General features: G+C 41.6%; 2 protein-coding genes across 9 annotated transcripts in view; one reads left to right on the top strand and one right to left on the bottom strand.

The window, feature by feature from the left end:
- The window catches only part of NPY1R (neuropeptide Y receptor Y1), a 52,073-nt gene that overhangs the window by 9,415 nt on the left and 26,107 nt on the right, over positions 1-16,551 (bottom strand). For 6 of the 7 annotated variants that reach the window (XM_027456496.3, XM_038178063.2, XM_038178061.2 and 3 more), the window contains 4 exons: positions 13,845-13,911; positions 12,791-12,910; positions 7,165-7,393; positions 512-3,658 (listed from right to left, as the gene is read on the bottom strand). The gene's annotated coding sequence lies outside the window, so the exon portion shown is untranslated. The remainder of the gene's footprint in view (positions 1-511; positions 3,659-7,164; positions 7,394-12,790; positions 12,911-13,844; positions 13,912-16,551) is intronic. The other variant, XM_038178066.2, reaches the window with a different exon arrangement.
- On the top strand, positions 7,447-15,821 carry NPY5R (neuropeptide Y receptor Y5). 2 transcript variants are annotated; one of them, XM_027456494.3, is made up of 2 exons: positions 7,447-7,795; positions 14,108-15,821. In XM_027456494.3, the coding sequence occupies exon 2, from the start codon at positions 14,120-14,122 to the stop codon at positions 15,452-15,454; it is 1,335 nt and encodes a 444-aa protein (XP_027312295.1). In that variant the 5' UTR covers positions 7,447-7,795; positions 14,108-14,119; the 3' UTR covers positions 15,455-15,821. The 2 variants fall into 2 exon arrangements, with proteins under 2 accessions (XP_027312295.1, XP_027312294.1); XM_027456493.3 differs by having other exon boundaries at positions 7,448-7,795; positions 14,111-15,821.

Here is a 16,551-nt window from a genome sequence, read left to right as displayed (position 1 = left end):
TCACAAACACAGCCCTGGCAGCAAGGAGTCCTCCATCCCTCCCTGTCCACCTCTCCCAAAGGGACCAGACAGCAGGAAGGGTGAAGTTGCCTCTCCTGGCCCACTGTGCTGTCCCCTGTCTCCCACTCCGCTGGCTCCCCGACTAGCAGGGACTTTCCTCCCCATCCCAGCAGCTGACATGGGCCGGGGGCAGCCCACAGCTCTGCAGATCCCTCTGGGTGGCTGCACAGTCTCCCCCACTCCACACACCCCTCCAACTCTCCCGAAGGATTTTAGTCAAAAGTTTAGCACCAATGGATGGAAAGGGTGAAATAAGGTGGTGTGAGTTGACCAGCAGCAGGCTGCAAAAACTCCTGGAGCTCTTTGAAAGAAAGGACTAAATGCTGTCAGCCCAAGCCCATGGTCCACCCGGCCAGGTCCCACCTGGCACATGGGGCTTTGTCACCTGCACCTAGCAGAGCCAGCACCACCAGCCCAAGCAGCATCGGGAGCAACCCCAGGGGAAACTCACCTTGCAGCTCTCTGCCTGCCTTTGGTCTTCTCTAGGGCTGTCTGAGGAGCAGGGAGAGGGGAAGGATCCTGTGGTATTCCTCCAGCTGAGATCCCAAAGCTGGGTGAGGAAGACTGGAGACTCCCCCTTAAAGCCGAACTCCACCTTATCCCAGCATCACATGATGGATGGTGCTCTGCTGAGCGGATCCTGGAAATCTCACTGCAAGCACATCACCTTTAAATTACACATCTGGGGGTGGGTTGCCTAGTAATTCCGAAATAAATGCAATTAAATATTGAAACAAAAGAGGAGGGGAAAGAGCTCAGCGAAAAGCTCAGGGAGGGAGACAGTTTCCAGTCGCTGCCTGGCAGTTTCAGCGTTTTGTTTGCAAGTTATTGCCACCTCGTGGCCAAAGCTAGGACGGAACGGGAAGCTTTTTGGGGAAAGGGAGCTAGGAGCCGGCTTCAGGTACGAAGAGCAACTTCACAAAGTTTGTAAACCAGCACAGCCAGCTCCTGGTCTTCATTTTGCACGAAGGGAGATGGATGGATTGAGAAGAACTGTCAAGTTGCCACCGTTGCTATTTTTTTTTTCCAGTTAGATGCAATATAAAACTCTTCTAAAACCCAAATGTCAACGTTTCAAACCGCATGAAAATTCAGCTGTTGCTCTGGCCCTCTTGCAGGGCCATTCATCCCAGCCATGGGGTTCATATGCAGCAGGGGGATATCCAAAGGGGCTGGAAGGAAAATGGGACCCAGGCAGCAGAGAGCAAAGCTCCTTGGTGGATGCAGGGCTGGAAAGTCAGAGGCTACAGCTTTGGCCAGCTCTGCTGCTGCTTTTACAAACTGCAGTTTCCATCAACCAGACTTTTATACGCAGCTGGCTTGAATAGCTCTGCAAACTATCAGCAGCTGTAGGAGTCTAGTTTACTGCTTATGGGGCAACTTCATAAAAAGAAAATAATGATTTTATTCGCCATTCACTCTTTTGATGATCGTGAAATACATGGCTCTCACGCACAAGAGGCACTTCTGCAGAAGATCTATTTTAATATGCATTAAAAAATAAAAAGCAAAAAAGTCAACCAACCACCATCAACAACAAACAAGAACAACAGGGTGTTTGGAAGCTAGTACAGAAGTTGGAGAAAAGGTACCCAGATCGACTCAGGTTTATTGAACAGCACCTGAAAAATGTCTCCCTGCAGGCTGTATTAGGATTTTGCAACTCATGTAAAACAGAAGTGCCCTAACTCTTCCAAGGATCCAGATTAATTTTTCAAGTGCAAGGAGTTACAGTTACAATACCTCTGTTATAGGACAATGCTCTGTTATGTTGTGGATAGCTCTCAAGCAAGTATCTGTGTTAATTATTGCTAAGAAAAAATAGTTACATGCAATAAATGATTGTAACATGTTTTGCAGAATAAGCCTCATGGGAAGGTTTGTTCGTGTTCTTCCTGTATTTACAGGCATTCAGCTCAGCTGCATCTAACCTGCAGCCCTCAACGTGAGGAAGGAAAGTGCAGGCATACCTCAGGGCTGCTCTGAACGTAGCTGTAAATTAGCTTTGCTTCACTCTGCTGACATTTACCACCAGCACCCAGGAGATAAGTGCAGGCCTCTTGAGAACTTCGGTTATGTGTGGATCGTTAGCATGCACCAGAATCCGTCTGAGCAGAGCAAAGGTGGATGTGCTTAGGCAGAAAACCCAAAAAAAAACTAAGCTAGTGATGAGGATCCCATAAAAAACATATTTAATCCTAAACTGGTAACAGTTTAGGACATGTACAAACGAGGACACTCATTGTTATGGGTGTGGAACAATCCAAGGTATTACTGATTGCCCTGCAGTCTCCTGCTTGGGGAGGAGCAGGTAGAAGAGTTGAGTGAATGAATGAAATTAAGTCTGGGAGGAAGGGAGAATGGGGAAGGTTTCTGTAGTTTTGGCTTTATTTCCCAGTATATTACTCTACTTCTAATTGGTAATAAATTAAATTAATCTTCACCAAGCCAAGTCTGTCCAAGTCTGTTTTGCCCATGATGGTAATTGATAAGTGATGTCCCCATCTTTATCTCAGCCCATGACCTTTTCCATCTTGCTTTTTCTCCTTCTGTCCTATGGAGAAAAAGGAGTAAGAGAATGGTGTGGTGGGGCCTGGTAAGGTAAACCCACCACACAGGCATTACATTTGGTGTCCTAGCAAAACCCAAACAGAGAAATGACATTGTGCCCACCAGAGAAAAGTTTCTGGCAGGTACGATCTTTTTTCCTCCATTTCGTCATTAATCATGAGAATCTCCATTTCGTCAGTAAATGAAGTGATTCATAATGTTTTGTCATAGTGGTCAGTCTACACAAGAATTTCATACATCATATAAACATAGGAAGCAAGCCTTACAATACTTTTTTATACCATATAAAAATAATTATTACCTAAAAGACACAGAAGATAGACCTTACACGTCACAAACTCAGTGACCTGAACTCACAGTTATAGCAACAATCATTCATGGAGTTATTCATGCTGCAGGTGGGTGCTTGAAACAGAGCAGGGAAGCAATAGAAAGGGCTATGTGAGTCTTCCAAACGTATATAGTATATGTGTATATATCTATCTATATATATACGTACATGCTATAACAGTCTTACAACAGACCTCCTGCTCTGCCATACTTGCTTTCTGTGCTGTGTGCTCACCTCAGAAGACTGAATCTGTAGGAACTATGCCAATCTTCTCCAAAGAATTTCACATATATGGGAACAATAAAACACACTAATACATAATCACTCTAAAACACAGAAACATGCTCTTTTTCATTAGATAGATATATAAAATGCATGTTGTGCACTAAAAGCTGCATAGCATCAGGTAAGTTCTGAAGGAAACTCTGGTTTTAGCAGTTCTCAGCCATTCTGTGCATCTTGTCTCAGCATGCAGCTGACTGTCTCCAACTGGAGCACCAAATTCACAAAGATGTCAAATAATTCCTCAGTAACTCTTATTCTATTGCCAATTGTTGTCAGGATGTGAGAACACTGGAGTAGCAAGATAGGCACCATGTAGGAGATTATCCTCTTCCTTGGAGCACATTATTTCAGTGCATCACAGGCACCCCAGGCTGGAGGACTGATGGTGCGTGTTTGTGTGAAGACGTGACACTGCAAAAAGAGAAGTACAATGAAAAGAAGACAATCATCTTAACTAAGGAAATAGAACAGCATGAGTAAAAGAACACAGAATTTCTTTGAAGTAATAGGACAAAGAAAGGAACAAGACGTTTTGCAGAAACACATGGAAAAAACATGCCAAGAGATCAACCCATTAAAATGCTTTCTCACTGTAACTCTCAAATCCATAAAAAACATCATAAAACGAGGCTGTCACTTTCACTACAATGCATTGTCATGCGTTAAGCTAACACAATCCCTCTCTAAAACTTAATATCCGCAGAGTAAAAGAACACCTTGAGAGTTGTTTGTGTTTTTTACTGTATATAAAACAAACTGAAGTTGTTACTATTTTGAGTGGAAAAACTGATGGTTGGTGGTTGTTGCTTTTTGTATTATTTATTTATTTTTATTGCTTCCATTTCCTAGTAAGGAACTGCAGTACCACTGAAAAGCTTTCATTTCATGTTACACGATTCACAGATAAGGGACTTGTGGTCCTTGGGGCAAAAGCCTGTCATCAGTAGACTAAATAGACATTTTACTGTTGAATACAATAAGAACAGCAACAAATTCTCTGGCTAAGAGCATGTTTATTCTGCAATGACTGCAACTGACACCAAACATAACAACACTTCACTTGAAGGCTGGTGTCACAAATGCAAAGAAGCTGTGTGAATAATTATGTGGTTAATCTCAACTGAGTGTCTTGCTGCTGCAGCTCCACTTCCAATAATAAGCTCAAACTAACTAGTATAAAGCTACCCCAAAAATATGCAATGCTACTGAAAGACAGCTTGAGATGTTACCTGGCTAAAATTCTAAGTCATGTTTTTTGCTATGGCCATCCCACTTTCTCTGCATTCAGGGACTGAACTCACGTACACTCAAACACAAGCTCCCACCTGCCTTCAAATGAAGCGGAAATAGGCCCTTGCATGATGATCCAGAAGTGGCATCAATAGTCAATGCATACAACACCAGCCAACAAACGTGACAATGCCTGTTAGGCAACAAAAATGCTTGTCCTTAGAAGTATTTTACTAGCTAACCATCAGATGTCTTGTCTCATTACAAAGACATCTCAAGCATTTTCAGCAGTCCATGGCTCACTGCCTTCACACCCAGCTGCTTTACACAAGGTAATAACCTGTGAAAGGGACAGGCCAAACATGTATCCCCAGAAGCAAAACACAGCCAGTATTTTTAATTGCATTTTTTACATGTGTGGGATGATCAGCTGTGTGGACATGTGAGGAAAATATTAACCAACAAGAATGCATTATATGCATCTCACAAAATACCTCAAATTCTGCAGTAGTTACATCCTACTATTTTGGGTTGTCTTGTTGATGGATAGGGGCTCTATCAGTAGCAAACTTTAAAATAACATCAGACTGTGACTCATGGCGAGCTTCGATTGAGGGCGACAACTGCATGCTGTGGAATTTGGTTGTTCAGTGGCTTACAACTTGCTATTTCAGTGGCATTCATCGGTTCTCGCTGACTTCAGATAGAGCTTAGATTCTTCATTCTTTCACAGTTAGCCTTTAGAAGCTAAATTCTCAAATATATTGGGATAATACTCCCAAAAGAAAGATATCTTTGGGAATGAGGTTAGAAACATGCCACAGTTCATTTGTATTTCTATAACAGCAGAGTTCTGTCCTGCATTTTCTTTTGTGTCCTTCTGAATCAGAAATCTCATTTTTCTTCCCCAGCTCCTCCAGAGCAGCTATCTTTCATCGTCACTATCTCTCACTTCCTCAAGGACTCCTCCATGGTTTCAACAACCCCATGAAGGCTGGTTTCTAGGGAACTTGTGCTATTATCTGTTGCCAGTCCTCTAATGTCAGTACGTTTCCTATCTGTAGATCACCTATTTTATTATTCAGTAGTATTACTGGCAATTCAGAGGTTCACAACCACTGAAAAGGAAAAATATGCAAATGGTCTGAATAGTAATTGTCTCTCATGGACACAAATATTAGCAGTGAATTGTCCAAATACAGCTGAGAGGAAGAATCTGGTGTTATTTACAGGTCCAGGGCTAAAGGAGAAAAAATAAAATAAAAAAATAATAATAAAAAAAAAAAACACCTGCCAGTACATTATTGGTTGATGAACTCTCCTGAAATAAGATGGGTAGGATGCTTCGTTCTTATAGAAAATTGCTTTGAGGAACAAACCCTTTTCTTACTGACTGCTTTTACTAAGGAGCATGTAATTTCTAGAGGCTGCTTGGGAAACTATAAGAGGTGAATGCCCACCTTATGGTCAGCACGAAGGTAGGCTGTACCTTCACAAAGGTACAATAGCATCCCACATAAATCATAGCTGGGGGATGCAAGATCCCATCACTTCCCATTTGTGGGCTTTTCCAGCAAATTCAGGTTGTTTTTTTTTGTTTGTTTGTTTTTGTTTTTTTGTTTTTTTTTTTTTGTTTTTTAAAGGCTACCTCAGCTTGCTGTAGTCAGAAAGACACGGTGTCTCTAAAGACTCCCTCTTTCTAGGAGGGAACTCCTACTTCAAGCAGAAGGGTCAGCAATGTGGGAAACTCCCCTGGAACAAGGGGCACCCAGTTAAATCTGTGCCCTGGGAGATGGTCTTAAATCCCTGCATAGGAGGTGAGAACTAGGGTGGGTTTCTATCTTCAGGTCAAATATGTGCATGAAAAGCTTCCAAGGCACCAGTGTTAGGTGGGAAGATGGTCAAAATCATTAAGAACTGCTGCTCAGCCCTAACAAGGATTAATTTAGGTCTCCTTTGTGACTAACAGGAGAGCTGTCTTAAAATGATGAGATGGATTGGCACGTCACTTCCACCTGGCAGCTCCCTGTGCTCCGCTTGCACATGCAGTGATTCACCAGCAGTGGGTGGTGAATAATGCAGGAGCGGATGAAAGAATATGGGACGCAATCTTCCCTGCCATACTGAGCTCAGCCGATGAAGACTGAGGTTAATTGTTCCTTTAGCACATACCCTAAAATGAATGGTTTTTTCCACATAAATTAAATAAGGAACCTAACTGGACTTTCAGAGCTATTTCACAAGATGGTTGATCCAGCTGGTTTGTCTTTGTGCGGTACAGTTTGTCACTGGCTAATTATACTGACAGCTTTTCTGCAGTACCGTGTTAATATCAACTGTCTAAGGAGTGCCTTGGCAAATGGAAAAGTCATTACATCCTCGTGTCACATTCTGCCACCTGTGCTCCCAGAGACCTGCACATCACTCAGGTCTCCGCTAGTCCTGTAATTGGGCTATGATCAATGGCACTGCTCGTGCTAGAAGGCAGCGGCTGGTGCGAACGGCAGAATTTGTCTTTTCATGTTTTGTGCTATGAAATGCCCCACAATTTTTAAAATATTGCTTGCTTAAAAAAGAAAAAAAAAAAAAGAAAAAAAAAAGAAAAGGCTTGACTTCCTGCTGATGGCCCAGAAAAAAAGTAAAACCACCCTTCAGATATTTGCTGCTGTAAGAACTGAGTTACTCACCTCAGAAAGGAGAACTGTCTGGGGGAATCCATCACCTCCCACCTGTTCTAAAATAACGGCAAAACCTAAAGGCTGTTCGAGCAGTATGGATGGATGCCTCCAAGGCTCCGCTCCAGCCAAAGTGGGGGGAACCGGAGAGTGCTTGGGGCAGCCCCCTGTGAGTGCCGGGCTCTGTTCAGACTTCCCGATGTCCCACAACATGTAGAGAATTTCACCCTTGCAAAACGTCCTGAAATCAGACAGGGAAGAAAGAAAAAATAAATAAATAAATAAGAGAAAGCATCCCTTAAATACAGGCGAGCGCGGGATTTGTTTACAGTCTCACTGCATTTCCATGGAAACTCTAATTGTCAGAGCATGCAGCAGGGAAATAATAGGCTCCAGACCCCGCACGGAGCGCTCTCCCGAAATGCACCCGCGCGGCGGCCGGCTGAGCACCCAGCACCGAGCACCCAGCACCGCAGCAGCAGCAGCTGCCGGGTGCCTGGCCCTGGCGCCTCCGCAGCACCCGCATAAGATGCGCTGCCGGGCATCCTCGCCCTGCTCCCGCAGAGCCGTGCCGGGGCTATGAGCGGTGCCTGGGGGCTGCGCACTCGCGGCCCCTTCTGCAGCGGGCTCCCCGTGGCTGCAGGTGAGCAGGGGGCAGCGGGGTGGGCAGGGGGCAGAGGTGTAAATTTGCATGTAAGTGCCGAGGCCGCGCAGCGGGTGCAGAAAGCCCAGGTTTCACTTCAGTGCGGGTGGCCGAGAGGGCTGTGGAAGGGCAAAAGGATGCCAGGGTGGGTGGGTGACTGTCCCACCTGGTTTTGTGACTCCATCCTTTGCTGACCCCGCGCCACAGGATGCAGGAGCGCATCCCAAGTTTGCTGCTTCTGGCCAGCAAAGGCCCCGCTAAGTTGCCTCGCACTTCCTTGGAGCTGGGGAAATAATCTCATTAGATGGCTTTTGGTTGTTTTGGGAAGCCATGTTCTTTTGTTCCGGGATAATGTTGCAATTCTTCTTTGAGTTAGGCATGTCAAGAGACCTATCACTAGCTCGCACGAAAATCAATATTTCTGGGCTTGTGAAGTGAGCTGAATCTTTTGAACTCTCCCGGCTCCATGGACAAGCTTTTGCTGTTGCACGTAAAGAGCAGCTGCGTTTGCAGCAGCAGCATTTGATCTTCAGACCGTGCTGTGAACACAGCTCATCGGTGGTTTTGGTGTGGGGCTCGGACCCTGTCTGTCTGCTGAGATGGGGCACAGTTGCTCAGGTAGTAACGACACAGCTCAGTGCTTCCCTTAAGCTTAGGTGGTCAGGCAGCGCAGCCCAGCTCATTAGCAGAATTTTACAACACAGAAGTTATAAAAGACTCTGACATTTTTTTTCCTATACACTCCAGTAATACAGGGTTGGGGGGCTGTGTTTCAAAGGGATTTTTTGTGTTTTGCTTTCTCCCTGTATATCCTCTCCTGCTGTTAAGGTAGAGGAAGGACTTCCAAGACTAAGATGCTCTCAGCAGTGAAGATAAATTGTCCTGGACAGGCTCTCTGACATAGACTGAACAGACTGTACAGGCACCAGCTAGTTAGTTATTTTAATAGGTATTAATATCGTAGGATACATGATCTTATCCACGATTAAGCCTTAATATGAGCATCTCATCTAGCAGAAGGAAGATCTCCTGACAGAGCAAATGCCTTCAGTGGAGGATGGCTGCCTGCCTAACTTGCGTATTCCTGACAATTTCCATTTAAATATGTAAAGAAACAGAAATAGCTGGTGTATTCACTCTACTAAATTCTGTTTTATAGATATTGTATTTTAAGCAACAGCTTTAAGTGGAATAAGGAGATGAATTTCAAGATGTTAAGTATTAAACTAGCATATTCTATGTTATCTGATATCTTTAATCCAGCTAAACCTGAAAAATATTCTAAGTTCCATCTGTTACTCAGACCTTACATCAACTACAATTGAAAACATCTCTGAAGCACGATTCTGGTGAAAACAAGAGCAACATCATTCTAAGGGTAACATTAAGATGCATCACAGATGAATGTGACTTAAGGAGGTATAGCCTAAGATCTTTTGAGATTGTAGTATATCAGCCATCATAAAATACACTATACTGTAAAAGCTAACTGCAAATAGTCCTTGCATTTAATGTTTACTGAGTTAATCTGATTCTTGCAGTAAATGTTTATATCCAGCCTTGGTCAGTAGTCCCTCCTGTCTCGTGTGGCTGAGCCTTCTGCCTCCCGCATTCTATTGAAATGAAAGGAGACCGGAGCAAATCTGGCTGATGCTCCCACTGTGGGAGCTACAGGTGTAGCTGAGCTCAGTCCCAGGGGATGTATGCAGACCAGCAATGCAGAAGGGGGATCTCAGATGCCCTCAGGAAATGCTACTGACTGATTGATGTAGGAGATGAAAATAATCCAAATTTTGGAACTACCAGCTAAAAACAAATCAGGTACCTTCAGACTGATCAAATTTGAACTTGAATATAGGTACAAGAACACCTTGGCACCGTGGTGCATTGAGTTTAGAAATACACTTCAATTTTGAGGACAATGTTTTCAAAAGCAGCTATATCATTTAATTCTATTCCCCACAGTGGAACTTTCAGGAATCCTCATTTCTCTGAAAGCTACATTACACGTGCTACCTTGGAGCTGCCCAACTTCAATGATCAAGGGAGAGTAAGTGAGTCCTTAAAAATAAATAAATAAAGAAAGAAAAGCAACTGTTAAACAAAATAAGCAGAAATAAAAATGCCAGTAAGTGCATAGATCCCTGTGTAGTCATTGGTATGCTAAGACGAGCTTGGGGACAGCGGATCACTGATATGGGAGGCACACATTGTTCCTTTTGCATCGTTACTGCCAGTGGCACTCAGGCTGAGTGAGCAAGTGTTTCCTCTGAGCAGGAGAGGAAGCTTGGAGAGCAACAGATCCACTTTGCAATTTTTGGAGAAAAGCCTGCTTTCATTTCACACAACCAAAAATGAAAATAAAACCTGTTTGGGCATTTTGCAAAGGAAACTTCTGTCAGCACAACAGTTTTCCGTGGAAATCAGAAGACTGTGGTTTTATGCCTGTCCTTCCCTTTCTTTCTGTCAGTCTGAAACAAACTGTGTCTACAGGTCAAGGGTGCAGGCAGTGGCTGCAGTGCTCTGGTGTACAGTGTCCAATCAGTACCTGACCAGTGCACGTGGTGCCTTCTTCCCATGCTCCTTCCTCATGAAAAGCAGGACATTATATGGGAGATGGTGCCTTCCCAGCTCTCTCCCAGGACAGAGGGCAGCCCCAGCACTGGTAGGACGCAGCTGCTGAGCCCTGGTTGGACTTCAGAGGCACTCCTGCTAAGCATTTTCAGTATTGATGTGTCTTGGCAAAATATTTCTTCTTCAACAAAAACAACATGTTCACTTTCTGTTTTTCAAGAATTACATTAAAAACATGATGAACAACTTTGCTAAAGCCATACTGCAGTCTTTAAGTGAAGGCAGGAATCCACAGAACCTGCCAACAATCATCTAATTAAGCCTTTAAGAAGCCAGTAAACATTCATTTAATAAACATGTTCCAGTGTAGCAACACACACAAAACATTGCTCCTTGACCCTAGTCTTAGGATTACATCTATTGAATATAAATTCTTGGGAGAGAAAATAATTGTGGTGTGTCTTGAGAGACTCTTCCTTTTTATTTTAAGTCACCCAAAAGTGAAAATGGCAGTAGGAAATAACAGCAATGCCACCAGATTGTTTAAATTTTCTTCAGAGTTCCTTAATAAGAATTAAACACAGCTAAACACAAGTGAATGAAATTATACAGATTTCTCTTTAGACACATAGCTAGAATGAAATGAACTAATTAGAGAGTCTTTTCTACTAACTAGGATGCTTGCCCTTTCTCCTTGCACCGATGAACCCTGTCAATGACAGCCGAAACCACCAAAAAGTCTAGTGAGAAAACTTCAGTTTGGGTACAGGGATCAACAAAACTCTCACAGTACATACATAACTGTCCTCAGAGGCCTACTATTTAACTTAGCTCACTACTTTAACTTAAGCGTCACTGTCACCACCTGGCATGACCGCTGGGCAGATTCAACTACATGAGAGTTTAACCATTACTGAAAATACCTGTAGGTACTTTAAAAGCAATCTTAATCTTCCTAAGAGAGGGAAATATCTGCAGTTTGTTTCTGCTTTACGGAGTAGTCCTTCAGTCTAGTATCAGTTAAAATAGAAGAAAATGCATAATGATTTTTTTTTTGGCAAAGGTTAACATATGCAGGCAAACAAAAGAAGTGAAGAGCTCCTTCCTTCAGAGTCTTCATCACTTCAAGAGCAGTTTAAGAATTTGAGAATTATTTTATTTATTTTTTTTTAGTATCGAGATGTTACTGGATTTACTTCTCTCTTTCTTATTAGTCTTCCTATTCTCAGGCAATGACTGGTTTGTTAGTAACCAAGGCTTGAACAGATCTAGCTCTTGAGTAGAGTTTCATTTCCATTTCTTAAATAACTCCTGCTTAGTTTCAAACTGACAAGTTGGCAATGGGATGCTCAACTCATAATGCCCTCTTGGTCTGTGCAAAATATAAACTGGAAAAAGAAGGCAAAAGGAAGGCAAACAAAAAGAAAATTGTCTAGAATTACACCAATGGCTTTTTCATTATTAACTCCTCAGTTATATGCAAGGGTTTTTCCTACACACTTCTTAGCCAAGGTGAATGGTTTTATGCAAAGATAATGGATTGTTCACCCTGAAAATGTCAGGCAGGCAGTATTTCATGTGGAAATGCAATGTACAGTTGAAATGACTTTCATGAATCAAAAAAAGTCTGCAGGTTACAGCTGCACGCACACTCCGAAATCTGCAAAAGCATCAGTCATTAGTCAACCTCGTGCTTCCTCCATGCTGAATAAAGGAAAAAAATAAAAATAAAAATAAAAAAAAGATAGACATATGACATGTGAGGGATGTAATTCCATGCGACTGAGGTAGGGGTATGTATTTCATCCAAGGCAGAAACCTGCTCTGGTCTTCTCAGACAGAAATTATGTTGACTCACATTTAGAGAACAGAAAGAAATTTCAGCTGATGGTGGAAGTCACTGTGGTCTGCAGATAATACTGTTTTCAGATGATTGCTAGCAACTCAGATACATTGACCCAGGAAAATTAAGTAAAAAAAAAAAAATTTACTTTTTAAGCTAATAGTTGTATAAGGAGAATCCAACCAAAATGTACATTTCCGGTATTATCAGTATCGAATAAAGAGAGACTGGGTGATTTACAGAATCTCTAGTCTGCTCCTTTAAAGTTAGTCTCAAGATGAGCATAGTCTCAGATGATGTTTTTTTGTCTCTTACATGGATTTTCCCTATTTCATGAAAGACTGGGAAAAATTAAATAGCAGTGATTTGCATTAGTGCCACCCAGCTCATACAAGAAAAACTGTAATATTTAGATTACCTACATTCACATATCCAATCCTTATCTCTATTTTATACGTTCTTAAAAAACACTTTAGCTCAATATTGTGAGAAGTTGTCAAGGCTAAGTTCCCCCCGACACATTAGTGAAGACCTAAAAACTTGAAATGTATTTAAAAAATAAGTAATTCTAATCTTACCTGAGATTACCTCACAACACATTGCCAGTGAATCTTCTGAGGGTGTTATATGGTTCAAGATCCCCTATGGCACCTCTCTGGTAGGAATGTACATGTGGTGATGTGAAGGAAGGAGCACATCTGCAAGCGTAGAGGAAATCAATAATATTATCATTCTATGAAGAAGTCTGCATGACACAGGCCTCTAAGAATAGCTGCATTCCTGAGGAGATCTGCCAGTTTTGGTTGCCAAATTTAGTCTTCTGCTCAACTTATGTATGTTTTGGTTTTGTTTAGATCTTATTGCTTTGTCTTGCCTAAGATTTCTAAATGCAAAGCAATTTGGGGAATTTTGACTTTGAAACTTTAATACATGTGGGTTTTAAAGTTAAACCGGAATTTTAAATAGATTTTTTTTGTCTTTATCTTTCCTCTAAAATGAGGATGAATCACATGGAGATTCTGTACACAGAAAAACTTCGTGTAGAGCTAGATTTCAATGGTAGATGTTTCTGTGATGAATACTTTGAAAATTTCTTGAATTTTCAAATGATTGGTGGGGTTTGCATACAGTTAACACTGCCCTCTTTGTATTATGTAAAATTGCTTTGTTCAGCTGTTTTGGAGGCAGTTTTCCCTTCTGCCTGAGCAACAGTTAAAACATGTTCAACACTTATTAGAAGATGGTTGGTATACACATGACGTTAGGAGCTCCATCTTGGAGCACTGACAGTAGATCTCTGTAGAAACTGATTATTTCTGAAATCTTTTACCTATTTTGTGTCACTTTTCTAGTAGCAAGGTAAGAAATACTATAGCAGTTGTTAACATATGTCAAAACTTCATATGTTTTCAGGTGCGCTCATTATAGTTTGCTGTCATGTAATGACTAGGCACATGCCCAAATGGTGGTTGTAATTTCCTTACTCATATGAATGAGCTGTTATTCACATGAGTAATCTCCCTGGCTCTAAATGGATTGCTTTTGTAGCTAACTGCTCCCTCATGGGAAGGCTGACAATACAATCTATAGCAAAGCACAGCTAAAAGCCAGCTTCATAATGTGTATCCTTACATTGTTATTGTCCAGTCTCAGCAGCCAGCTACCTGGCCCAGGTGTGCTGAACGCCACATGACAAAACCTACAAAATGAATTTGTGTTAACGTGAAGTTATGCAGGATTTGCTTCACTACTATTAATTCATTTGCATTAAGGTAATACAAGGTAAAATTATGTTTTTGTTGTTGTTGTTGATTTATTTTTTTTTTTTTTACAGTCTGTTTAACGCCAGTATCATCTTTACTTCAGTTGGTAATTAATGCCTTTCTTGTTCTAAGCAGGACTGTAAAATGGATTTAGGATTCAAAGACCATAACAACAGGACACCCACCAAGAACACTTCTGCTGCTACAAATAATTTTTCTGCCTGGAAAGACTACAGGAGCAGTGTCGATGACATACAGTACTTTCTCATTGGGCTATACACACTTATAAGCTTAGCTGGCTTTGTGGGAAACCTGCTTGTACTAATGGCTCTAACAAAACGCAAGCAGAAGACAATAATAAACATCCTCATTGGCAACTTGGCCTTCTCTGACATCTTAGTTGTGCTGTTTTGTTCTCCTTTCACGCTGACATCTGTCCTGCTTGACCAGTGGATGTTTGGCACTGTCATGTGCCACATAATGCCCTTCCTCCAATGTGCATCCGTTCTAGTTTCAACTTTAATGCTAATATCCATCGCCGCAGTCAGATACCGTATGATAAAATATCCCCTCGCCAGCAATCTAACAGCAAAACAAGGCTATTTCTTAATAGTAATCATTTGGGCCTTCGGTTGTGCCATTTGCTCCCCTCTGCCAGTTTTCCACAAAATTGTGGACCTCAGCAAAACTCTGAATTTAGAGGCACTGGAAAACAGGCTCTTGTGTATTGAGTCATGGCCTTCTGACTCATACAGAATTGCCTTTACCATATCCTTACTGTTCATGCAGTATATACTCCCCCTCGTGTGTTTAACTGCAAGTCACACCAGCGTCTGCAGGAGTGTAGGTGCCAGGCTGTCCAACAAGGAAGACAAGTTCCAAGAAAACGAGATGATAAACCTCACACTTCACCCATCTAAGAGTACGGGCACTCAGACACAGCCCTCCAGCCACACCCGGTGGAGCTGCGCCTTGGTCAGAAAGCACCACAGGAGATACAGCAAAAAGACTTCCAGTGTGATGCCTGCTATTTTAAGGCACCATCAGGATAATACTAATTTCAGAGACCTCCCAGAAACCTCTGGCACAGAAAAAAGCCAGCTCTCTTCCTCCAGTAAATTCATCCCAGGGGTACCTATCTGTTTTGAGATGAAACCAGAAGAAAACACAGAGATCCAGGACATGATTACAGTATCCCAATCCATCGTCAGAATTAAAACTAGATCTAGGAGAGTTTTTTGCAGACTGACAGTGCTAATCCTTGTTTTTGGTTTCAGTTGGATGCCGCTTCACCTTTTCCATGTTGTGACGGATTTTAATGCCACTCTCATTTCTAACAGACATTTTAAATTAGTATATTGCATATGTCATTTGCTGGGCATGATGTCCTGCTGCTTGAATCCCATCCTCTACGGGTTCCTTAACAATAGCATAAAAGCTGATTTAATGTCCCTTATTCCATGCTGCCAAATACCATGATTTTATGAGCCTCAAGATAAAATAAAATGAAATAGAACAAAGAAGTTTGTCTTTCAAGCATACTAATGTGAATAGCTGTACAAACTAAATTAGCGAAGTTTAATTAGTCTGACTTGGTTGTGATTAGTAGCATCTCATGTGAACAGGTAGTTCTAAGGCTGCATGTATTTCTTACATTGGCCAGAAATATGTAACTGTATTATAATATTCTGTTACTCACAGGAAATCATACTCAGTGTACAGAAACAGAACACAGTTTTCATTACCTGAAATATTGTCAATCTGTACTTTTGAAATATACAGAATGAGTCATAAATGTAAGACTAATTAGACTTATCAGTATTAACTATCATCTATCAAACTACAATAAAATACATATCTTTTACTAAATTACTTGTTGAGACTACTTCAGTGCCAACTTTGACTGTTCTCTCAATTAATAGAAAGTCAATTTCTGGATGGGATCAGAAAAGTATTTTTCCTTCACTCTTTAACTCATATTTTGCAATACCTTTGCATAATCTTCTGCTTCTGGTTCCCATGTTGTCTTGTTCCCAGGAATGGGTTTGTGAGTAGTTGTTATTGTCAAGATTCTTTCCATCTGTACTGTTTACCCAGTACAACCTACTTCTCATTTCCTTAACCGATTTTTACTCTGGCTTCTCATTTTATGGAATTTTCAGCCAGGCCTGAATTTATCTATAGCTTTGCCTCTGTTCTTGCACTGATGGCTCTCCTGAACATACAGCACATTTCCAATCAGGATAAGCCTGCATTATCTAAGAAACAAATAGCAGAAAGAAAAAGAAAACAGAAAGACAGCTGGATGTTTTTCTTTTGCCACAAAACAAAAACCGTACTTCACCATAGATGAACCACTTAATTTGGGTCAACAGCTTTAAGATACTCCTGCCCATGTGCACATACCTACGTATGCTTTCAGCCCTTCCCTCACTTTATTTATTTTTTAACCAGACAGGTACTTTTTCTTCCACATTTAAATCACATGTATCTTCCCTATGAAAGTCACATTCCATTTCATAGCACAAATAGATGTAGATATAGATTAGATAGCTATACATATATCTACAGCTACA

The sequence above is a fragment of the Anas platyrhynchos genome, chromosome 4 (assembly GCF_047663525.1).
Source record: "Anas platyrhynchos isolate ZD024472 breed Pekin duck chromosome 4, IASCAAS_PekinDuck_T2T, whole genome shotgun sequence".
Classification (NCBI taxonomy): Eukaryota; Metazoa; Chordata; class Aves; order Anseriformes; family Anatidae; genus Anas; species Anas platyrhynchos.
Note: the sequence above shows the minus strand (reverse complement) of the source record. Positions and strands in the feature narration are given on the sequence as shown.

Bases quoted from the DNA above. Each gene is read 5' to 3' on its own strand.
- NPY5R (XM_027456494.3), top strand. From the start codon at position 14,120: ATGGATTTAGGATTCAAAGACCATAACAACAGGACACCCACCAAGAAC.